General features: G+C 44.9%; 1 protein-coding gene across 18 annotated transcripts in view; it reads left to right on the forward strand.

The window, feature by feature from the left end:
• The window catches only part of TPP2 (tripeptidyl peptidase 2), a 66,240-nt gene that overhangs the window by 2,573 nt on the left and 38,609 nt on the right, over window positions 1-25,058 (forward strand). For 6 of the 18 annotated variants that reach the window (XR_002336739.1, XR_002336746.1, XR_002336741.1 and 3 more), the window contains exons 2-10: window positions 4,083-4,211; window positions 10,635-10,730; window positions 12,576-12,701; window positions 13,612-13,668; window positions 15,531-15,655; window positions 19,498-19,661; window positions 21,641-21,795; window positions 22,468-22,544; window positions 24,862-24,989. Coding sequence is in view for 7 of the 18 variants with exons in the window: in XM_021065882.1 (XP_020921541.1) it covers window positions 4,083-4,211; window positions 10,635-10,730; window positions 12,576-12,701; window positions 13,612-13,668; window positions 15,531-15,655; window positions 19,498-19,661; window positions 21,641-21,795; window positions 22,468-22,544; window positions 24,862-24,989 (1,057 nt within the window). In the remaining 11 variants the exon portion in view is untranslated. The remainder of the gene's footprint in view (window positions 1-4,082; window positions 4,212-10,634; window positions 10,731-12,575; window positions 12,702-13,611; window positions 13,669-15,530; window positions 15,656-19,497; window positions 19,662-21,640; window positions 21,796-22,467; window positions 22,545-24,861; window positions 24,990-25,058) is intronic. The other 12 variants (XR_002336743.1, XR_002336745.1, XR_002336749.1 and 9 more) reach the window with 3 other exon arrangements.

Consider the following 25,058-nt stretch of genomic DNA (forward strand, 5'->3'; position numbering starts at 1 on the left):
GAAATAAAAAGGAAAGAAAGGCCACTTGGAAAGGCCGATGGGGTCTGAGTAGAGGCCTAGAGGCACAGTGAAAACTTTCAGAAGCAGAGTGGGGAGTCCCATGCTTGGTGCCAGCCTGTTCTCTTTTGTGACAGCTGTGTAGGCTGCTTAAATGTAGAGGGTGGCCAGTAGGAGAGGAGTGAGAATTGAATGATTAAGTCTTTCTTCTGCAGATGGTCAGGCATCTGCTGGGTGCCTACTGTTTTGCATTGAAAGTGATGGGATCCTGGCGTGCCTGTGGTGGCTCACCGGGTTAAGAACCCAGTGAGGTGTCCGTGAGGATGCGGTTTCGATCCCTGGCCTCACTCAGTGGGTTAAGGATCCGCTGTTGACTCAAGCTGTGGCATGGGTCACAGATGGGGCTCGGATCTGGCGTGACTGTGGTGTACGCCTACAGCTGCAGCTCTGATTAGACCCCTAGCCTGGGAACGTCCATATGAAGCAGGTGTGGCTTAAAAAAAAAAAAAGAAAAAGAAAAAAGATGATGTAGTCCCGCAGACTGTAACTGCGAAGAGAGGTTGGTGGTTAGGGGCCCACTAAGAGCTGGACCTGTCTGGCTTCATGGACAAGAAATGGGGCTTAGATGGGGCTTGGAAATGAACCCATAGTAGCCAAGGGCCTCCCGGCCACTCGTCCGGCTTCACACTGATTGCCAGAATTACTTCCCTTTAAAAAAAAAAAGAAAACAAACCCTTCCATCATTCCCTTGCTGAATGTAATGCAAAACTCTTTGTGTATCCCACATGTCTTTGTAGAAAACCCCCTGAGTGCGAGCCTTGCCCAGCCCTTCTCCACCAGCCCCAGCTCCTTGGGTAGCCTTGGTCTCATCTCACCTCTTCTGTCCGCATCCACTCCACCCCAGCCCGCCGTTGACCCTGGGCCGTTTCTATTTTGTCCAGCCAGCACCTCCCAGCCTCCCAGCCCAGGTCCCAGAGCTTGTCACCTTAGCGCTCCGCATACAAATGGTGCCTTCAGTCCCATGTGACCCTCCTCCTTAAGGATCAAAGATACGGTTCTAACGTTAGCGGTTCCGTTTCGGCTCCTTCTCACAGCTCCTCTACAAGAGTCTCAGCTGGTCTGCCTCAGTCAAACCTCTCCTTCCTAAGCCTAAGTTCCCTCTACTATCTTATTATCGCCAGTGGAGCGGTTCCTTTTATCTCAAGATGAAGGAAGAAGCAGTGGACAGACAATTGCACATATGAGAATTTTTCATGCAGGAGGGAGATCAGATCCTAGTGGGTAAATCTTGCGGCAAGAGTAGATGGTAAGGAAGCCGCTAAGTCCCCTTAGGCCTTCTTTGCTCGCATTCTGATGAGGTTTCTAAGGACAGCAATCTGTGTCTGTCTTGTTAGCCATCTCGTGTGATTCTTTTTCTTCTTCTTCTTCTTCTTTTTTTTTTCTTTTATCTTTTTAGGGCCACACCAGCGGCATATGGAAGTTCCCAGGCTAGGGGTGGAATTGGAGCTGTAGCTGCCGGCCTACACCACAGCCAACGCCAGATCGCAGCCTCATCTTCGACCTACACCACAGCTCCTGCAACGCTGGATCTTTTTAATCCACTGAGCGAGGCCAGGGATTGAACCCACATCCTCATGGATGCTAGTTGGGTTTGTTACTGGTGAGCCACCACAGGAACTCCGATCTCAAGTCACTGAAGTTGTTTGCTCACTGCGTGAGAAAATGAAGACAAGCGATTTGTGTTCTTAGGGTTGTGGTTTAGTTTTCAAATTATGTACATATTTGGAATACATTTTAAAATAGATTATTTATGTTCTTAGTACATGGTCTAGCTAGTTTTAACTTCACTGGAGAGTATTAACTTTCTCTTAGTGGTTTCTATTTTGATTTTGTTACATTTTCTTATGTTTTTCCTTCATTGTTTTCATTTTGGTTTATTTTGAAAGATACTTAGCTAGTCCCTTTAAAATCAGTATCTGATTTAAGTTTTATAATCTTATCAGAGTTTGGTATGATTTCCACAGTGATTTTTTTTTTTTTTTAATTATGATGTTGAGCCTGCTGAGTGTTAGAATACTTGTGACTAGTATGGCCAGCCCCCGAAAAGCAGACATCCAGCCTCAGAATTAGAGTACGTTAAAGTAACGGCTGTGTGACCCTGACAAAGCTGTCAGCCCCGAGCTGGTCAGTGATGGGCCTGAGATGTAGGATCCACCAGCCACCCCCTCGTTTTGCCTTGTGAAGGAAAAAAATGTGTCTTTTTTTTTTTTTTTTTAGAGCCACACCTGCAGCATGTGGACTTTCCCAGGTCAGGACTTGAATCGGAGCTGCAGCTGCCAGCCTCTGCCACAGCCACAGCAACGCGGGACCTGAGCCGCGTCTGCGACCTACACCACAGCTCACGGCAGTGCCGGATCCTTAACCCCCTGAGCGAGGCCAGGGATGGAACCAGCATCTTCATGGATAGTAGTCGGGTTCCTGACCCGCTGGGCCGTGACTGGAACTCCAAAGTGTGTGTCTTTGTTTCCTCCACATAGTGAATTCCCCCCTCCTTCCGGGAACCCCTTAACCACAGAGCTTTAAGGAGGTCGTGGCTGGTATTGGGGAGGGGGCGCGAGAGCAGAAAGACGCCTGGGAACAGACCCCGCACCTGCTCTCTGAGGGAGAAGCCTCCAGATGGAAAGGCAGGCCGTGCTCTTGCTGCACTGGGGCCTTTTCTCCATCCCGTTTCTCTCTGGAGGCTCTGCGTCTGTCGGTCTTCTTTTTGTCTCCACACCTGATTCCTGTTGGTAACTCAGCACGTGGGTCTTGGATGGCACAGATGCCCTTCGCACAGCCAGCGCCGAAAGAGCCCCAGGAGGCTTTTCCCGCAGGGCAGGATGGCTTTGAGTGTCCCCGCAGCATCCGTGTGAGCGTCTGGGCTGCTCCGCAGAACCCGTCTTAAAGGTCGAGCGGTCGGTGTGAGGCCCTGCCGCCGCCCAGCCGCATCCAGGAGCCCACAGGGCACTGCCAGGTGCGGGCAGCAGACGTAGGCCTCGCCCTCTGGCGCTTCCCCTCTCTCGGGAGGAGGGTGAGGAGGCGCAGCTGTAATCGGGACTCCAATTACTCCAATTACTCCAATTACAGCTGTTCGGAGCCGGGCCCAAGGCCGCGTCGAGGAGTGCGTTTAGGATGGTGGGCACTTGGGCGGGTGAGGGCGTCGGGGAGGAAGCCGAAGGGCAGGGGAGACCGGGCTCCCGGGGGCACCTGGGGAGACAGAGCAGGCCAGGCCGAGGCGCCCTGGCCGAGAGGCCGAGAGGCGGGAGGCCGAGCGCTGCGGGGCGGCGGGAGCGGGGCCCTGGCGGGGTCCGGGCCCAGGCGCCGCCGGCGGCCGGCGGGAGGCGGTGGTGTGGACGCCAGTCGCGCAGGTCGGGACGGGGGCTCGACCTGGACCCGGGTCTCCGGACGGCCAGCGCTCCCCGGCAGGTGAGCCGTGAGCCGTCACCGGAAGCGTCCGAGCCGGAGGGACCGCGGTTGGCGCGCAGTCCCACCTTGGGCTCGAGGGCCGGCGCGGTTCCCGATGGTGTGATGCTGCTCAGTACTTTCCCCCTTGCCCAGCCCAAAGCAGCCTCGTCGGGCCCGTCTCAGCGACGCCTTTCTTGACCAGCCTAGTTAGAGCGGAAAGCCCCGCGTCTTTCACGGTGCCTCCTTTTCCTGCTGGATTTTCCTTCGTGGTGATGGTTACTGTCTGTCGTGTCATGTAGTGTATTTATTTGAGTCCATGGAACGCAGTCTCTGCGGTCAGGGAGTCTGCGTGTTGATCGTTGCCGGCTCCCCAGCACCTGTCGGGGTGGCCTCCCGCAAGTGTTTGGTTCCTCAGTCTATGAAAACCCCTGGGAGGAGCCTGTCTTCTTTTCTGTGATGACATTTTCTTGTCAGCGTATGTCAGGCTCGTGGCCTAAAACAGTTCAGTTCTCTTTTTGAAATGAAGGCAGATTTTATATGATATGTTACACACACGCACACATGTATATGGGGTCTGGCATTGCTTTAAGGGTGAAAACAAAAATCTCTAGTTTATATTTGAATTGTCTCTTAATTTTCAGGTCACAACGGATGGAAAACCGAAAATCATTGACATCATTGACACGACGGGAAGTGGTGACGTGAACACGGCCACGGTAGCAGAGCCCAAGGACGGTGAACTCATTGGCCTTTCGGGAAGAGTGCTTAAGGTTGGAGTTTTATTTTTTTTACTGAATTGTTTTCTTTTTTTGTACTCTCACCTCACGGCATCTTAGGTTTTTATCTTACATTTCATGGTATGAAATGCATGGCCTTAGTTACTTGTTCCCATATAACAAATTACCCCAAAACGTTATGCTTTAAAACAGCAAGTACTTATTGTTTTACGATTTCTGTGCGGTGCGTCGGGAATCCGAGAGTGACTTAGCCGGGTGCCTCTCTTCGGGATTTCTCCTGAGCTTGCTAACTGTCGGCCCGGGCTCTGGTTTCATCTGGAGGCTCAGCGTGGCTGGGCAGGGGCAGTCTGTGGTTATCAGGAGGATTGATTCCAGAACTCACGGGCTCCCCATGCGGCTGCTTCACAGCCATCAGCTGTCTTCCCCAGGATGGGCAGCCTGAGAGAGAGCCCAGACGGAGGCCGTGGTCTCGTTATTAAATAACCTTGGAAGTGACATCCCATCACTTCTGCCATGTTCTTTTCACCAGAGGTGGGTCAGTAGGTCAGCACAGGCTTCCAGGGAGGGGATTTTACAGGGTGTGGGTACCAGCTGGTGTGGACCTTTAGGGTTCACCTCAGTAGAAGTTACTGTTGCAAAATGGTTGCTGGGTCCTAAAAATTTTAAGTTTTAAGTGGAAAGATGAGAAGAGTGATGAGAATGTAGTTTTGCCTTCACCCTGTCCCTTCTGGGAACTTGAAATGTTTAGGTTTTAATTTTCATGGACTTAGATGTCTGGCTTTGTCTTATTCCATGTAGCTGGTAGAAGGGCTGGGGTCCCCTGACCTGAAAGGCGATTAGGAAACAAACATAAAGCAGTTCGTGAGCTACTAGCTGAAGAGTTTGCTAGATGGCAGGAGTTTGATTGGGATGCTGTACTCTGTATCTTTTCAAATAATCAGAATTAGTTGGGAAGATAAATTGTGATTACTTAGCTGCCTAAAGAGCTGTATCTGACTCTTCTCATCTTTTACCGTCTCCCTGAATTATGTTTAGACCTTGTCTTCTGGGTGAGATTGTGATGGCAGTGTACTAGTTTTCTGTGCTGCGTAACAAATTAACACGAACAGCAGCTCACCACCTGCGTTCCTACCATCTCATGGTTCCTGTGGGTCCTGGCTTGGGGTTCTCTGCTCGAGGTTTATAAGACCTCAGTGAGGTGTTGCTTTGGACTGTGGTCTCAACTGAGGCTCAGGATCCCTCTCTCCCAAGTTCACACAGTTGCTGGGAGAAGTCATTCCTTGTAGCTGTGGAACTGAAAACAGTGCTTCTTCTCAAGGCAGCAGGAGAATCTCAGTGACCTTGGGGATGGCCCAGTCTCTCTTCTAAATAGTTCATCTGATTAAGTCAGGCCCACCAGGGCACTCTTGATTAGCTCAGTCACCTGATTGAGGACCTTAATTGCATCTGAAAAATCCCTTCGCCTTTGCCATATCACTTACCATAGCATAATCACAGGGGTGATTGGGGTGATGGCATAATCTCATCTTTGTGCTTCTGCCTCTGTAAGGAGGGAGCACGATGGGTCATCCTAGAATCTGCATACTACAGGCAGATGGCAGGCAATAATATCCAACTTTTCCTTCTTTTTTCATGTCTTAGGGACTGAATGTGTGACCCCTGAACTCATGTTGAGGCCCTGACACCCAATGTGATGGTATTGGGAAGTGGGACCTTTGGGGCTGACTAGTGTTAGATGAGGTAGTGAGGTTGAGGCCTTCGTGGTGGGATGGACGCCTTCATGGGTGCCCTGCAAGGGAGAGCTTGCTCTCTCTCTGCTCTGTGAGGACGCAGGCAGAAAGCTGTGCCTGCGAGCCGGGAGGGGAGCCGCCCCAGAACCCCGCTGATCTCGTACCCCTTCAGAACTGGGAGAGAGTACGTTTCTCTTGTTTAAAGCACCCAGTCTCTGGTGTTTGAAGGTGCTTTCAACAGTCCCATCATCTCAGTCCTAAGTCCCCTAGAGAAACTGCAGGTGGGTTCCAGGGGTGCTCTCGGGAGCAGGCAGAAGCAGAAAAATGACTGGAAACACGAAACCTTGCATGGTAAAATGTACAGGCCAAAAGAAAAGGGCGTGAAACGCGCCTGTACAATTTCGTGAGTAACTGAAGGGGATACCGTCTTATCCGCTCCCGGAAAAGGCAGCATTGCCAGACCTCAGAAGCTTCCTGTGTTCTCCAGGTCACAGCATATTTTGGCCTTTGTGACAATCAGTTCTTTGCTTTCTCTTACGGTTTTACCACCTCTATGTGGATACATGCAATATATTGTTAGTTTTGCTTCTTTGTGAACTTTATGTGAATGGCCTCTTTTATGGATCCTTTCTTGTCTTGTTTTCCTGGGTGTTTGCTAGATTTATGAGACCAGCCACAATGTGCAAGGAGTGGTGATGGGCTCGGTCTCACTGCTGTGCCTGTGCCGTAGTTCGTTTGCACACATTCCGTCCCTTCCACTGGTAAACCGCTGAGTTCTTTGCAGTTTGGGACTGTCACTAACAGTGCTTTAGAGAACATTCTTGTAAACATATCCTGTGCACACATGTGCAGGTATCTCCAGAGTGTGTACCTAGGAGTGGAATTGCTGAGTCATAGACATGCAGCTTTGCTAGGTAAAGCCAAACAGGTTTTCCGTGTGTTTGTATGAAAATGCATTTCCACTAGCAGTATGTAGGAGTTTTAATAGTTGCACCGCTAACACTGTTTTTTTTTTTTTTTGGTTGGGCTTTTCAGTTTTTTGCAAGTAGGCCGAGAATCTAGCTGATTGTCATTGTGGTTTAAATTTGCATTTCTCTTTACCATAGAGCATAGGGAACCATACCAAATCTCTTAGGATAGAACACAATGGAAGATAGTATAAGAAAAAATATATATATGCGTGTACGACTAGGTCATTTTGCTGTACAGCAGAAATTGGCACAACGTTGTAAATCAAATGTTATTTTATTTTATTTTTTGTTTTTTCAGGGCCACACCCTCGGCATATGGAGGTTCCCAGGCTAGGCGTCCAGTCCGAGCTACAGCTCCTGGCCTACACCACAGCCACAGCAACGCAGGATCCAAGCCCCATCTGCACCGTACTCCACAGCTCATGGCAAGGCCGGATCCTTAACCCGCTGAGCAAGGCCAGGGATCAAACCCACAACCTCATGGTTCCTAGTTGGATTCGTTTTCCACTGTGCCACAATGGGAACTCTTCAAATATAATTTTAAAAAAGTTTTTTAATTAAAAATATAAATGAAAAAATTGCATTTCTCTAATTACTATGAAGACTGAGCACCTTCTCATATGTTGCTCAGACAGTCGAATTTCCTCTTTTGTGAGGTGCCTGTTTGAGTTCATTTGCCCTTGGTTTTTAATATTGAGTTGTCTGTTCTCTTAGCAGTTTTGTGAGATTACCTGCCCTTGGGTCACATGTGTTTCAGGTGTCTTCTCCCACGCTGTACCCATATTTTCACTTTACAGATGATGTCTTGATGAGAAGGAGCTCTTAAATTTGATGCAGTTGGACATCAATCCTTTGCCTTTTTGATTAGGGCTTTTTGTGTCTTAAATCCTTCCTCCAGCAGGCAACCAGTGAGAATCTGTGGCCCTGGATCTTAGAGAGGGAGGGAAGCAGACTCTACCAGACACATCAGCAGTTAAGCTCCAGATGAGAACAGGGCTCTGGCCAGCACCTGGGTTGAAGCCAAGTTGAGGATCCAGTGAGGCTGTGCTATAGCTTCTGATTGACAGAATGTGTAGGATGGTAAATGTGCGTTCTCCTAAGGAACAAAGCTTGTGGTGACCTGTGACACAGCAGTAACTAATACACTCAGCAGCGTTGTAGAAGCTGTTGAGAACACTCATGGAAATTTTCAAAGCGAAATTTACAATAACTGAAATTTTAAGAAAACATCACTGGGTGGATGCAGTAGCAGAATGGAGATGCCAGCCAGGGTCAGTGAACTTGAAGATGAGTCAGTAGAAAATATCTATTCTGAATAACGAAGAGAAAAACATTGAAAAATAACTAACATAGCTTTAGGGACTTGTCCGTAACAAATGGCCATTCCCTCCCTCCCCCAAAGAAAGAAAAGAAAAGGAGTTGTCTGCTAAAAAAGTTTTTTGTTTTTTAAAGTAGTGGCTGATCCAAGTTTGGCAGAGACGTAAACCTACCAATTCAAGAAGTTGAATGATAAACCCAAAGAAATTCATGCCCAGAAATAACCTCATCAGATTGCCAAAAATGAAAGACAAAAAAAAAAAAAAAAAAAAGTGGAAAAAAGCTAGAGAAAAATCCCATAATTTCCCCACTAACTTCGAGGGCCTTCTTTTACTCTGCAACCTTCAACATGTGGTGACTTTTGGCTTCTAAAACCTCATTTCCCATCCTTTGTCCTTTGGGTTTTTGGTATTTTCTTCTTCCGTATTCTAATTTTAGTATTTTGGAAGGGAATGCAGTGCTTTTCAAAGTTTTACCACATTTTTTAAAAAAATCATCAAGGTTTACATGTTAAAAAACTGTTAGTCCAGAGATGACATGCCTTGGCCAGGGCTAGCACCGCATTTAGATGCAGCGGCTGCCAAAGGAGAGGCTGTCGGGTGTCCTGGCAGTGCCCTGAGGCTGGCCAGTCTGAAATACAGCCTTGAGGCAAAAAACCTCAACACGATCTGCCCAAGGGAAACATCAACAATTCCTGACGACCCTTGGCTCATTAAGAAACCAATTTGCCAGGCAGCCTCTCTTTAAAAGTTTCAGGGAAATGAAGTGTAATGAGCAGTAAGAGAGGTTCCGTTTCTCGTATGAAAATCAGTCTTCCACATCGTAGTTCCCATGCAATTAAAGGTCTTTTAAGGAGAGTGGCTTAAGTGGTCAAAATAAAACGCTTTGATTCTTAAAAGACAGCAAAATAACGTCATTTGCGTAGAATGTCCAAATATGTAAAATGGCATGTTCTATAATTGCCTCAGCATAAAGAGAGCTTTACTCTAACTTTAGTTAAGGTTAGCTAGCAGAACCATGGTTGTAAATCATTTTTCTGATTTTTGTCTTTTTTGGTTTCATTTGTGTAAGTAACTAGTCTGCTTTTTACTGCGAAGAAGGTATATAGCGGTGGTTTGAGAAGGCTCTGGTGTCCTGGACCCTGCAAAATTTGGTCTCATTTTGATTAAATATAAATCATGTCTATTGGGTTATTTTTATTGTATTACACTCATATTATAAGTCATTGTGATTGTCTGAACACCTGATTATTTTGCAGTTGTTTTAATTATTTATTCCTCCCTGGGGAATAATTTGACAAAGAGGGACTTGGGGCTGAGTCGGTTAAAGATCCTGGCACTGGTGAGAATCGGAGGCTCGTGGGCCAGTCCACCAGCTCTGAGTGCTCGGTAGTTCAACCTCGTAACCTGAACACATTTAAGAGCTGTTTTAAGTGATCATGGGTCCTGTGAGGACAAAGGATAGGAATAGTCGCTGTTTTTTTGATTGACATTTCAAGCTGGTTGACGTTCATGCATCTTACTGTTCACTCAAATCAGGCAGTAAGGATCATGTCCTTCCTTTTACACGTGAGGAAGCAGAAGCCTCCGGATCCCACTCGGTTAGTGGTAGAGTCTGGACCCACAGCCAGGTCTGTCTGCCTTTAAATCCAACTTCCTTTACACCGAGTTCGTGTCTCCATGATGAAACTAGATTCCAGTTTTCTTGCCAGCTTTCCTGTGCTTTGGGTCAGCCTTTTCATTTCTTTTTGCTTCTTTGCATTCTCCTCTTGCAAAGTGGACATGCTCTTGACATCATCCTGTTAATTAAAGCTTGAGGTGTTATTTTTAAATACTCTGGGATAGTTGAAAAGACTAAGATGTCATGTGCAGTCACCGTGATTTTCTAGAACTTTCTTCTTAAGCACTCAGAGCTCTTTTTTTAGTATCCGGGCTTATCCTCGTAGTGTCGCAGAGGAGAGCGAAGGTCTCGTTCTTACGGGACATCTCGGGGAGAGGGTTTCTGCGAATTACTTCCCCTTCCCCTCGAGGAGGAGGGGAGGTGTTGCTGCCGCCTGGGAACCGAAAACCTGGGTGGTTTGATGTGCTGGGTTTTGTTTGTTTGGTTTTGTTTTTTTTAGTATTATTTTTTAAAATTTTATTTATTTTACTTTTTTTCTGAAATTAAAGTATAATTGATTTATAATGTTGTGCCTTGATGTGCTGTTGAAAGCACTTTATAAACTATGAAGCATTGTATAAATGAAAGGTATTTGGTTAAAGCATCTCATTGGTGAGAAAAAAAGGAGCCAGAGAGATATTGTGTGATAATAACTTAGATATTAAAAATACTGCTCTGTGAGCCATCAGGATAGATGTAAAATACTTTTTTCCCCAGTGCTGTCTCATAGGATTTGAGATGCATTTAGTGAGTGAGAAATTTTCTTTTTTTCCCTGTAGATTCCTGCAAGCTGGACAAATCCCTCAGGCAGATACCACATTGGCATAAAAAATGGCTATGATTTCTACCCAAAGGCTCTCAAGGAAAGGATACAGGTAACGTCCACTCTGGTACCAGTGACTTCTTTTCTTCCTCAAGCTTTATTCATACTAATGAATAAACGTCCTAAAAATCTCACTACCGTAATTATTCGGGGGTCTGGGAGGCGTCCAGATGACGACTGCTTAAAGAAAGAGTCTGTTCAGCGGAATGTTACCTCTTCATGGTTCTTAATCCTGGGTGCAGGGGGGGTTTAGGGAATTGAATACCTCGGAATGACATTCAGATTTTGTGTATCTCGGTTTTTCTGGGAGAATGGGATGGACTTCATTGGGTTTTTGAAGGACTTTTTTTTTTTTAATTTCAGAGACGTTAAAGACAGTCGATTTAAAGTCTGGACCTCCTTATTTCTTCCCGTCGCTACTGTTTCTGGGGTGATTTGCCCCATTTCCCTACTGTTTAACTAGCTTTCTTGATCCCAGTTCATCATCATTTGCTATTAGAGAAAGGATTACTCAGACCTAAAGCAGCTGAAGTATAGGAAAGAGTCTGTCATTAGAGAGAGAAGAATTATAAATTGAGTGATAAGGAGCCTGCTTTAAAACAGTGCCCTTGGCCTTTCTGTGATAAAGGGAATGCTCGAGATGCTCGTCATTCACCCGTCATAGCAGCCACGGAGAACCTGAAACGTAGGAGTGTGACTAAGGAAATATTGAGGGTTTTTTCCCCCCTTCTTTTTATAGCTGCATCTGAGGCATATGGAAGTTCCTGGGCTAGGGGATCGAATCAGAGCTGCAGCTGAAGGCCTGTGCCACACGCAGTCACAGCAACACTGGATCTGAGCTGAATCTGCAACTTTTGCCACAACTCATGGCATCAAGCGATCCTTGACCCACTGAACAAGGCCAGGGGTCAAACCCACATCCTCACAGATCCTCTGTTGGGTTCTTAACCTGCCGAGACACTATAGGAGCTCCTAAAAGTTAAGTTTTAATAGCAACATGTGCCTAGTGGCTGCTGTATTTGACAGGTTGCTTTAGAGGATTGCTCCCACTAGTAGCCCATACAGGTTGGGGTTTCACCTTTCAAACAAGATGTATCCTTGCCAGTGAGCCTTGTGGATAAGACCTATGGACCTTTTTATCCAGTCCAGTTTTAGGATTTGCTTCTCCAGGGCTCAATGAACAGTAAGAAGTTACTCAGTGTTTTATATATATAACCTTTACTTACTTGTCAGATTCCAACATTTGAAAAAAAATTACAAAAGATAAATGTGTAACTCAGCTTTTATTGGATACTATTTTAAAACTGAGGCTGAAATGCACCTAGATATCACAATATTTTTATGCATTATATTAAATTTAATCAACTATGTTACACTACAAATTAACATGCAAATAGAGTGGGTAAGTCAAAATGGATCCCTTTCCTTGCCCTGGTCAAGTTATTACTTTCCTAGAAAGCATTTCTTTAATTACCTGACTTCCATTGGGAGGCACTCCTGGCTCAAGACACTGGAGATGGTGGCAAGACCAGTTTCAGTAGCAAAGAACCCTATCAAGTCAAAGAGGTGGGAAAGACAAGCTTAGAGAGGAAGGAGGCTGAGGATGCCTGCATGCCCATCAGCATAGATAAAGGATTTTAATTTGATGTATGAAAGTACATTTGGATGTGCCTTGGTAAACTGAAAACTTGGGTCTCTTAAAACCTAGGTGTGGTGAACTAACTAATCAATTTTAATAATTTATTCATTGCTTTATGAACTTCATTATAAACAGGTTTTTTTTAAAACTTCATGAGAATTGTGTTGTATAACAACCAAGTTCACATATAAATGACTGTCTAAGTTTTACCTGAGTGTTTGTCAGCTTCATTGTGAGGTCATTTTTCTGTCTTTGCAGAAAGAACGGAAGGAAAAAATCTGGGACCCTGTACACCGAGTGGCCCTTGCAGAAGCCTGTCGAAAACAGGAAGAGTTTGATGTTGCCAACAGTTGCCCTTCTCAAGTTGGTGCCAGTTGCTTTGATGTAAACATTACTATGTTCTTAGAGAATTAGGAGTACTTGGAGAACTTAGTAGACTGTTTTTTCCAAAAGTTTTAAGTTAATTTTTACTAATTTTTCTTTGCTAACTTATCCTAAAGTCAGTTTACATATGATCTATCAATCATTTGAAAGTTCTTAATAAAGAACACACGTCAAAGTGCATAAATCCTCGGTGTCTAGTCATGAATTGTCACAAGGTGGGCACCTCGGATATGCAGCACCACAGCCACTCTTGTTTCCCCCCCCCCAGCAGCAGCCACCATCCTAACTTCGGACGCTAACAGATTTTACCTACTTTGAATGTTGTAAGATGGAATTATACGGCGTGTCCTCTTACGTGTGGCTGCTTTCACAGGGTGCTTTTTGTGAGATTCATCCATGTGTGAGGTGTTGGCAATAGTTCATGCCGTTGCTCTATGATGGATGGACCACAGTTTATGTATCTGTTCTGCAGATTGGTACTTGCTTTGTTTTTGCTAGTAGGAAAAATCCTATTTGAAAATTCTCATGCATGTTTTTTGGTGGGTCATAAAGTGATCATACCAATTCCGCAAGAAGCCTATGAGAGCTCCCCTCGTTCTCCATTCTCACCAGTAAATTTTTGTGAATCAGTTTATAAAATGAAAATAATGTCTTGCCTTATTATGAAAATAAGTGCTAATTGCGGAAACTTTGGGGCAACACAAGTGTATAGAGTTTAGCAAGTGAAGGGCTTTGAAATACCACCCCCCAGGGATAATTGTTCCTCCTTCTGAATTTTTCTTTTAATGCATGCATTTCTTTTTTGAAAATTAATTAAATTTTTAATCAAACTATGGTTTATTTACAATGTTTCAGGTGTACAGCAAAGTGATTCAGTTATGTATACATATATATGTATATTCTTTTTCAGATTCTTTCCCATTATAGATTATTACAAGATATTGAATGTAGTTCCCTGTGCTATACAGTAGGTCCTTGTTTATCTATTTAATATATGGTACTGTGTATCTGTTAATCCCAACCTCCTAACTTATCCCTCCCTGTCCCCCTTTCCCCTTTGGTAAATTCGTTTTCTGTGCCTAAGTCTTTTTTGTTATGTCGGTAAGTTCATTTGTATCATTTTTTTTTTAGATTCCACGTATAAGTGATGTTATATATTTGTTTTTCTCTTTCTGATTTATTTCACTTAGTGTAATAATCTCTAGGCCCATTCACATTGCCCCAAATGGCATTCTTTCTTTCTTTTTTATGGCTGAGTAATATTCCATTGTGTATGTGTACCACATCTTTTTTTATCCATTCATCTGTCACTGAATGTTTAGGTTGCTTCCATGTCTCGGCTGTTGTGAATAGTGCTGCTATGACCATTGGGGTGCATGTATCTTTTCAAATTAGAGTTTTCATCTTTTCTGGGTACATGTCCAGGAGTGGGATTGCTGAATCATATGGTAACTATTTTTTAGTAGTGTGCCAATTTACATTCCCACCAACAGTGTAGAAGGGCTCCCTTTTCTCCTCACCCTCTCCAGCATTTATTATTTGTAGCCTTTTGATGATGGCCAGTGTGAGGTGATAACTCATTGTAGTTTTGACTTGCATTTCTCTGATAATTCACAGGGTTAAGCATCTTTCCAAGTACCTGTTGACCATCTGGATGTGTTCTTTGGAGAAACATCTATTTAGGTCTTCTAATGCATGCATTTCTTAATCAGAAATGGAATGGTATGAGTGGTTCTCAGCCCTGGTTTCTTGTTAGCATCACATGAGGATGCTAAAAAATTGAAATTCCCAGTGCTTGTGCCCTAGAGAGGAATTAAATCAGAACCTTGCAAGGGGGGAGGCAGACATTTTTAAAACACTTCAGGAGCTTTAATTAACATGCACCTTGGATCAAGGAGCACTGGCCCATATAATCTGCATACACATTTAACTATGAAAGTTACTTAGTCTGTATACATTATCCTTTTTAACAGCTATATAATTTTCTATTAGGTTAATATTCTTCAGCCTCTCACTGGAGACATGAAAAGTAGCATTTCAGGTGCTACATACAGACAACTAACTTTATAAAAGATCTGAACTTAAGTATCCACTTTATTTTATACACTAGAAATGTCTATATAATTGTCTTTTTTCTTGGGGGAGAAAATATGGAATAAATTGAATAAATAAAAACGTAGCACAACTTAGAATTTTGCCAACATGTGAAAATGAAATTTTTATTCACTGGGACTATTCAGGCAGCCCAATATAGTATGGAGCTTAAAAATGCCCAGGCTGAGGCGTGAATTTCTCACTTTCATAGATCAGAATGGTCAACAGCTTGTATGGATTCAGTCATGAATATAGTACGTATGGAACTTAGCAAATTCTAAAAGAGGTAAAACTATTTATGGTTCCTATTATTTATCCAGGTTTTTAAGAAACAAATTTGAAATGGAAAGGGTTCTGATAAAAAAGAAAATCTAAAAGTTGATAAATACAAAAGCAATTTTCATGTTACTTTTGAAAATGAATGAGAGAGCACACACAAATGTGTGATGAACACTCTTGGCCACGTGGTGCCACCAGCATGTAGCACGGTTGCCGCTTTGTCTGATACAGAGGAAAAGAAGTATTTTTTGTATTGGCTAGTACTTTGACAGTTTAATTGATACCTGCCACTAAGTTGAACTTCAAGTTGCATAGATATAAAAAGAAAATTTTCTTATATTTTCTCCAGAGTAACATGACTTTATTTTGGGGTTACACTATGTCTTGGGTTGTATGTTTCTATCACTTTTCAAGGGCACACAACTTTCTAATATTAAAGTGTGTTCTAATTGTCAGGCAAATAAACTAATCAAGGAGGAGCTTCAGAGTCAAGTGGAGCTGCTCAACTCTTTTGAGAAAAAGTATAGTGATCCTGGCCCTGTGTACGACTGCTTGGTGTGGCATGATGGGGAGACCTGGAGGTAAGCTGTCTGTGTTTTATAGATCTTTATTTGAAAATGTTTCTGTCTACTCGGAAGAATATTACATCCTTAGAACTGTCCAGAGGTTGGGTGTACGTGACATTAATATCACTGAGCAAAGATTGGGCTTTTAGGTAGTTTTGAATCGGCCTTTCAAACCTCTTGGAATTTTAGACTCGAACGCCGACCCTTATCTCTTTTAAGGAAGCTTATCTCATTAACCAGAGAGTAGTCATTAAGCAGATGTTAGCAGGTTGATGATCGGTACATGTGGAGACGGTCCCGCTTGAAGCTGGGTGGTTTGGAAGGTAAGTGCCGGAGGGTGTTGCAGAGCATCTGCTGTAACTGTTCTACCGGCAGAGGAGGAAGGGTGGGCGGCGACTGGCCAGTAGAGACAGGGCAGTGTGATACAGCCTTGAGGAGCTCGGCTCTGGGATGGAATCCTGGCTGTGTGACCTTGAACGCTTTATCTCACCTTTCCAGGCCTATTGCTTCATCTGTTAATTGGGATAATAACAGGGTCTACTTAGAGGGTTTAGTGAAAATTAAATGTGATGTTTCTAGGTACTCAGTATGTGTAAGCTGTTGCTTTTGCTCCTGCTGCTAATGATAGTGCTTTATACCAGGTTACCCATTGTGCGTATTTTCCAGTTTCTCCCTTAAGGAATCATACACTGCAGATGTCTTTCTGGGCATTGGCTAGTATGCGTTCTTGAATTATTGTTTGCGTAGAAGCAGGAGTGTGTTCTTAATACAGATATTTAGGCGTAGACGTGTTTTGGGTCCCTGGTTTATTGAAACTTGAGATCAGATAGTGTTTTGTAGTTTGCGTCCCTACTTACATGTAAAGAATTGTTTCCTGAGATGTGGCAAACACAGAACAAGATAGGGCGACTTGATGACTGTCTCCAGTTGTTGAGTATAATGCACCAACTTAGAAGGGGGCCTTCCTCCGGCGGATGTGGGTACTTAGTCATCTTCGATAATAGATCTTAAGATTTTCATTTGGGTAAGGAATCCCTGCTCCATTTGGGACAGAGAACGGTAATAAAATGTTTGCGTGTAACAGTGTTTCAGTCTAGATGATAGTGACTATTCATGCAGTTGTGTATATTTCTCGCGTGTTTTGGTGTGTATATATGCAGATGCGCACACATTGTGAACAGTTTTTTCCCCAAAAGCTTTGCAGAAGCTTTCATCACATGTCTGTAATATTAAAAAGTTGTTGAAACATCTAGTTTAACCAATTTTGGTACATACATGTGTTATAACATGATAGAGTCATTCCCAGTGATAAACCTTCTTGAGTTTGGTTGTGGGTGAGGAGGCAAGGTTAAATATGAGGAAAATACTAGATACAAAATTCAGTAGATGAGGAAAATTTCCTGCAAAATATGCAAAAGGACTTAAGGAAATACTTTAAAATCATCAGGGTTTGAGGAGTGGAGCAATGGTGGGTTCGATTCAAGTTTTACCGACCGATGCTGAAAACACTGCAGATTACTTTGTCCAAAGGGAAAGGAATTTGGGGTCGGGGGTCCAGGGTGCCGGTGTATGTTTCCAGATTCCCTTGGTCTTTAAAGGTGGTTGACAAAGCAGTGATAGAGTGTAACAGTTTGTCAGCAGTGTTCTGAGACATCTTGTAGAATTTTTGTGTTGTTTAACCAAACATTAAGTGAAATAAAATCTGAAAGGACTAGAAAACACTTGAGAAGATGTTAGCATAGTCAAAGAGAAATGCAGCAGAATCATGCCTTCAGGTGCTGCTGGAGATAAACCTAGTGTTTTTGCAGAATACTGCATGTTGTGTCGGGCTATGACTTCCCGACCCATCTCAGAGTTAGATCTAGAATTTTTTGAAGTGAACCTCAAAGATCCCACATGCCCTAGGGCGAATCTGGGTACTGTCGGCAGATATTCTCATTACTCCTTTCAGAAATGCCAGCCATTTCTGAGAGGAGATAAAGTGGCCTAAGGGTCCCTGTTTTCTTTGTGTGGTGACCGAGTCTGCCCACCTACTGGCTGGTAAATCCCGGCCTCTGCACTTTCGGGAAACCTAGTGTGTCTGCCCTCAAGTGTTTGTCAGGAAGCCTCGGGTCAAACACTGTCACTCACCGTGGAGAAAACCTGGTTAGAAAAACACTGTTTATAGAGGGTTGCGTCAAGGGAAGACTGTTAATTGGCTTCTTTGCGATGGTTTTGACCTTGTCATCTCAGGTTTCCTTTGAGAGTTTGATGAAAGGTGTGGATTCTTTCCACACGCACGTGTTCCAGTCCTGTCCACGGGTCTCGTGTTCACATTCCGCTTTCTCCGTGTCCTGACCCCTGTCCCTCGAGTGAGGCCAACCAGACCTTCAGAAACTCACACCCTCGCCCTGTGGTGTTGGGTAGTGACGTCACTAAATTTTGCTTGCATTTTGCTACGGTGCTTGAGTTGTTGAGTCACTCTGTGTTGCCAGTGGTTATAAGACATGCTCTGTGAAGTGTGTCGGTGTTTTTGCTCTGAGAACGTTGTTGACGATGTGGTTTCATCCTTTCATTGTTTGGCCGGCACCATCTCTGTACCCAGTGGCCTCTCTGGGAGCTGCTCCCTGGGCTCCAGCCTCTGGAGGCGCATATTGGAAAGAGCTGCGAGCAGCCAGGAAGCAGCAAGGAAGATCTCTGCGCAGGCCAGCCAGGCAGTGCGCAGGAACGGGGCTGGAGCCACAAGGGGAGGACCCGGGGACGGTGAAGGGACTGGTAGAAATTCGAGTGGGTCCTGGGCCGCGGGAGAGATGGGGACTGCAGCGCGCTCTCTAGCGTGTGCGCGATGGGGTCAGGAGGGCTGCTCTGGTAAATGAGGAGGTTTGGCGGCGTCCGTTCCACCTGCTGACCTCGGTTTTGATTCCAGTCACTTGTGTTCTCTTCCTCGCTTTCCTTTAACTGCTCCATGCCTGTGTCTTGCTCCATCGTATGTCTTTTCCAAAGTGCCGTGAGTCATTTTAGGCACCCATTGCAGTACATAGAACCAACTGATGAGTTCAGAGAGTCTTCTTCCAAATTGTTATTTGTTATCGCAGTATACTAAGGCGTGTTCGTTTTCTAATAACGTCCTCTCTATACTACCGGGCTTCCATGAGCACATTATAGCAACTGTGATTGACTGACTTAGCTTGTTAAAACACAGCTCTTATTTACAAAAATGAGCACAAAAGTTTAATAGCTAAACATGTAAAATTGACCCTTAAATGACGTGTTTCCTTTATGACTTTTTAATTTTAGTCTCATTAAGTCTTTCTTCTACTAAAGTGTTTGGAATACGTATTTTAAAAATTAAAAATTTAACAGCACGAGGAAAGAGCAGGTAGGACAACCATAAAACTATGTAGAAAATGCTTTTCGTGAAAAGTAAAAGTTTGCCTAGGGCTGTTGTAAACAGAGACTGCATATGGTTCACCGAGTTTCAAGTAGCCTGAGCGTGCTGTTGGATTCATGAAGTCACTTCTAAAAGAAGCAGCCGGAAGCAAGGCCTGAACTGTGTGTCAGAATCATCCTAAACTATTCTAAAGGTCTGGGCTAAGCTTTGGTCTGATTTCTTTGGTGGGTAGATGGTTTTCTGCCTGGAGTTTTGCGAGGGACAGTTCCTAAAGCTCTTTGTACGTGGCTTCATTTAAAGGACTGGTTTCTATAAGCTGTTTGAACCTAATCTTTATGGATGACTTTATGAAACAGAGGAATTCAAACCAGGCAGTTACCGTGTTTATTGTGGTCAAAGTAGGTAGAATATGAAGAAGATACCCAAGAAACAACAAGATACGACTTTTAGAAAGATAAATTTCAATCTCTCTATTCTCATTTTACAGAGCCTGCATTGATTCGAATGAAGATGGGGATTTGAGTAAATCGACTGTTTTGAGAAACTACAAAGAGGCCCAGGAATATGGTTCTTTTGGCACAGCTGAGATGTTGAATTACTCCGTTAACATTTACGATGAGGGAAACCTGCTCTCCATTGTGACCAGTGGAGGTATTCTGTTTCAGATTTACTAACCAGAGATAAGCTTACAAAGTGGTAGGATGATACACTCCTCTGGCCCAAAGCAGCCTCCTAGAGAATTCAGCCTAGTGATCCCTACTAAAAACCAGGTCTGAAATAGTGGATGGGATTTGATTCCTTGGAAAGGTATTGTTTTTTAAAGTCACAACCAGGACTTCCTGTTGTGGCGCAGCAGAAAGGAATCTGACTAGTATCCATGAGGAGCAGCTCGGATCCCAAGTTGCTGTGGCTGCCGTATAGGCTGGTGACTGCAGCTCCGATTCCACCCCTGGTGGGGAACTTACTTATGCTGCAGGTTCAACCCTAAAAAGCAAAAAAAGAAAAAAAATTAAAGTCAGAACCATGTAGGATCCATTCCACGAGCGTAAGCATGGTCCAACCACAAAAAATACAGCAGTGTAACTTCTCTTATGATAATTTCACCTCCAGATTATTAACCCTTGAAAATTCACTGATAAGCTCAGATGGTCCCGTAAAAGGGTCCTCACTGCAGTATTCTGTGTGATTTCAAAAAAAGCCGTAAACTTTCTAAATACCCATCTACGAAAGAAGAGATTTTTTAACAGTTACTCATCCTGTGGAATACGTTATGTAGTAATCAAAGCGAATGAATTATATGTACCTGTTTGCATCAATCTCAGATACATAGACAATGAAAAAATGTATTGATGAAACCTTGCGTAGAAGTTTAAACGTGCCAGATAGTATTGTGTTTATGGGTGTGTGGTGTGTGTGGGTGTGAACAATAGAAAGGTACAGGTGGGGAGGAGATGCCCAGCCGCTCGAGGGTAGTGGTTATGCTGGGGCGCGAGCAAGGGGAGCGAAGCAGGCCAGCTGGCTCTTTGCCTCCCCACCCTGCTCTGTGACGGTGTAGCTGAGGGGCAGGAAACTGCGCCGACATGTACACACGCAGTCTGGTAAGTTCTGACAAATGCACACACCCAGGAAACCATCACCCCAACCCGGGGAATGAACGTACCCATCCCCTCCAGATCTGGCTTGTCTTCCTTTGCAGTCCAGCCCTGTCTCCACCCACATGCTCGTGGGCTGCTGAACTGCTTTCTCTTCCTCTAGATTACTTTGCCTCTAAAATTTTCTAGAGTTTTATGTAAATGGGATTAAAAAAGCTGTGGGATTTTTGCCTGCCTTATCGCAGGATGATGGATTGAGTCCATGTATTACTGATGATAAACAGCTGGTTCCTCTTGAGTCGTACCTGCTCACATGGACCCACCACGGCTTGTGGATCTGTTCACATTTGGGTTGTCTCGACATTTGTGTACAGGTCTGTGTGGAAGTATGTTTTGGTTTAACTTGGGTCAGTATCTGAGAGAACTGGCTGGGTATGGCAGGTACCTGCGTAACTCTTGAGACACCTCGAGGCTCTTCTTCACAGTGGCTGCCCCTCTCCAGCCCCAGCAGAGTATGAGGGCCCATCTCCATCCGCCCGCAGAGCTGTCGTCAGCCTCAGCTGTGGTAGCGGTGTCTCAGCAAGGCTCTCATTAGCATCTTCCTGGTGACCAATGAAGTTAAACCTCTTTTATACGTTGACTTGTCGTTCGGTTATCCTCTTTTGGGAAATGCTTTTTCAGATGTTTCTCCCATTGTAGGCAGTGAGTTTTTCCGCTTTCCTTTTGAATTTGAAGGATGATGTTTTGGATGTAAGCTCTTTGTCAGTATTATATATTGCAAATATTTTCTCACCTTTGTGACCTGCATTTTTGCTCTCAGTGAACAGGATAGAATCTGGGTGGCAGAGGGTGTATGTAATTGAGAGTCCCTTTTTGTGAGTTATTGTTAGAAGCCTTAAGATGATATAAAGTGTTAAGATGAGAGTATATTTTTATTCAGTTATTTTTATTGTGATTATGAGTATGCCAGTGGAATCTTAATGGTTAAAACTAAGTCTCTGAGCACATTTTGTCCTTTTCTCCCCTTCTTGCCTCTAGGAGCTCATGGAACCCACGTAGCTAGTATCGCTGCCGGGCATTTTCCCGAAGAACCGGAGCGGAATGGCGTAGCACCTGGTGCTCAGATTCTTTCCATCAAGATTGGTGACACCAGACTAAGCACAATGGAAACAGGCACAGGCCTCATCAGAGCTGTGAGTATTTGTGAGCTATGGGCTGCAAGTAATGATTGATGATATTGGGTATTTCCAGGCTTTATAAAGTGGTCTTGCTTTTCCAGAAATATGTGAAACTGCATTTGGAGTATAGGACTTTGTTTTAAAAAGCAAGAATGCTTAATTCATTTCAAAATATTTTCGTCAAAAATTATTAGGATAAAGCTTTTTGAGAAATATGAAAGTATTATTTGTATTATACTGCTCACTCAGCAAGCTATGTGGAGGTACTTTTGAAAAGGAAAAAAAGATTTGTTGGCCAGCTGGTTCCCATTAACATAAGAAGAATTTATTATTTTACATATTATGTTAACATATGAATTACGTTTTTACTGTAATGAATTTCCACTTCAGTAAGAGCCATCCCCCTCTTCCTCTCCCTCACTCTGTCCTGCAAATGCTGGTTGGTTTTTTATTGATTACCTCATGTACTCTGTGTCCCCATCTCAGCCCCACCTTTTTTTTTTTTTAATCAACCATATGCCTGGGAGTGACTTACACACTTGGATTTGAATTAGAGTATGATTAGAAATATAAATATGATTAGAAATATAAATATGATTAGAAATAAAGGATTCCATGCCTTTATTTTACCGGTTAACCTGTTTCTATAGATTGCTGTCTAAACTGGACTGTTAATCTTTTTAATAGATGATAGAAGTTATAAATCATAAGTGTGATCTTGTCAACTACAGCTATGGAGAAGCAACTCACTGGCCAAATTCTGGGTGAGTGTTCTTTGACGCTTATCAGCCGCAGAAGCTTAGCTCATGAAGAGTATTGAATGTTTTTTATAGCTGGATGGAATATCACCGCTGAGAAAGAGCAGTCATGTGAATTTTTGTCTCCTGGACCCAAGCCCCCATTCCCAGTCACATCTGTGGTGTCGTCACCTCCCCCCCCCACCCCACCCCCAGCTGGGTAGACCAGATGGCCTGTCCAGCATCCGCATGCCTCATCCACACACAGCCTGAGCTCTTGCAGGTGTGCTTACCTGACGGAATCTAGACTGGCGGGAACCACGTGTGTCAGTGGTTGCATGCCTCACCTGCCAGGGTCTGCTGGGATCACACTGCTGTCCCACTTGGTGACCACGAGTCGCAGGTGGTCACTCAGCGTCGTCTGTAATCACACCACACGTGCTGTTCCACTCCAGGGTGGCCATTTGACGCCTTCTTTTCTGCTTGGAGACCTTCTCGACCTTCCCTGTCCTTGCGCAGCCGATGTCCTCACCTCTCTCTTTCCCAGAGAGAATGGAGGGACTGAGAGGGCCCTTCCAGGCTCTGCCCCCGCGCCCTGCCCGGCCTTCTGTAATGGAAGGCGTGCCCCGGGACCACACTCGGGTCCGGCTCCCGCCTCCTCTTTCCTTAAGGACTGCTCCTCTCCCCGGGCGGTTACTATCACGCAGACGTGTCTAGGGTCTGGTAGCTCTAAAACTAGCCAAAACCCTCTCTGTTTCATGCTGCCTCCACCTTTCCACAAAACTCAGATGTTAGGACTGTTCCTGTTTCCACATCTCGGTCCGTCCATCCGTCAGTGGTCTCCCTGCCCTTCGGGGTCTTCCCGCCTCCAAGTCCACTGGCTCAGCCTTGACCTCCTGTTATCGCATCTTTTTGTTCTTCGTAGTGGTAACTCTGACGGTACCTCATTTGGAGTCTTAATTTATGGTCCCTCTCCCTCTACCCCCACCCCGCCATCCTGTATACCTGCGTCCTCTGTACCTGTGTCCTGTTATAACTGAGTCCTGTATACCTGCGTCCTGTGTACCTGAGTCCTGTGTTCCTGCGTCCTGTGTACCTGCGTCCTGTATACCTGCATCCTGTGTACCTGCGTCCTGTATACCTGCATCCTGTGTACCTGCGTCCTGTATACCTGCATCCTGTGTACCTGCGTCCTGTATACCTGCATCCTGTGTACCTGTATATGTGCGTCCTGTATAGCTGCCGTCCTGTGTACCTGTGTCCTGTATACCTGCGTCCTGTGTACCTGCGTCCTGTGTACCTGCATCCTGTATACCTGCATCTTGGGTAGCTGCCGTCAGATTTCTAAAGCCCCCTGATAGAGCTCCGCTCAAATGCAGATCTGGCCCAGCCAGATGCTGCAGGCTACTGCACTGCAGGCAGTAACCAGGTCTTCCTGGGTCCCTGCAAGATGCTCCTCTCCTGCCCTTGGCACCCTGCCGTCTTCTGCCTTCCGTCGTTTGATTCGTGAACATAACCTTGCCCCTTCTCTTGCTTCTGTGTCTCGTTTACCTCAGTGTTTTTCTGTCTCCCTTTGACGTTCACTCGTTTAAAGTCTTCTTTCCCCGACGTGCTTTCCTTCAGGTTTATGACCTCCGAGTGTCCTTGACCCTGTTCTTCCTTGTGGCCTGACCTCATCTCTAATTAATACCAGTGCATGGTTCTCGGTCGCTGCCAGGCTCTGACCAGAGTTCCTGGATTTTAAATCTTCCTCTCTAAGTTCGTCGGTGCCTCCTTTCCCCACTCGCCTTCGTCACGGGTCACAGCTGTACAGAGGAGCCCCTGGAGTCGTTTGGGAGCACGTTTCTCCGGGGAGGGTGGAGGTGGGGCCCCTGGTGCCCCACTGCCTGGTCGCTGCTGGTGTTTCTGTCTTGGCTTTTGGTCCTTCTCTGGCTTCTTTTCCCCACATGTACTCAGCGTTGTGTTAGCATTTTCCCCACATTTAGCCTGGCCTCCTGACCCCTTCCCTAAAGGAAAACCCAGCTCGAGTGTGTCTCTGGGAGCGGCTGTACCACGTCCCAGCAGTGGTGGGTGTGCCGCAATCTCCTTAGCCGTGCATTTGCACGTGGTGCGGCCCTGTAGACACTTGGGGGACAGATGCTAAGCCCTTGTGGGTGGAGGATGTCCCCGCGTGGTGCTGGAGCATCCTCCTCATCTCTGGCCGCCTTTCACTTCCACTCCTTGGAACCCCGGTTTGAGTTTGTTTTTTCACATAAACCATGTTTGAGAATATTTTCACATTATAGTTCTTCAAAAGTGGGGCAGTTTTATGTTTTCAAAGGAATTCTCTCTCTCTCTTTTTCAGGAGAATTTGTGAAGTAATTAGTGAAGCAGTGTGGAAGCATAATATAATTTATGTTTCGAGTGCTGGAAATAACGGTCCCTGCCTTTCTACAGTCGGGTGTCCAGGTGGAACCACATCAAGTGTGATAGGTGAGTTTCCTGCTTGAGGAATTGACCTAAAAACAAGCCAACAGAAAACTCAGTTACTCCACTGTTAAC

Source organism: Sus scrofa, chromosome 11 (assembly GCF_000003025.6).
Source record: "Sus scrofa isolate TJ Tabasco breed Duroc chromosome 11, Sscrofa11.1, whole genome shotgun sequence".
In the NCBI taxonomy this organism is placed as follows: domain Eukaryota; kingdom Metazoa; phylum Chordata; class Mammalia; order Artiodactyla; family Suidae; genus Sus; species Sus scrofa.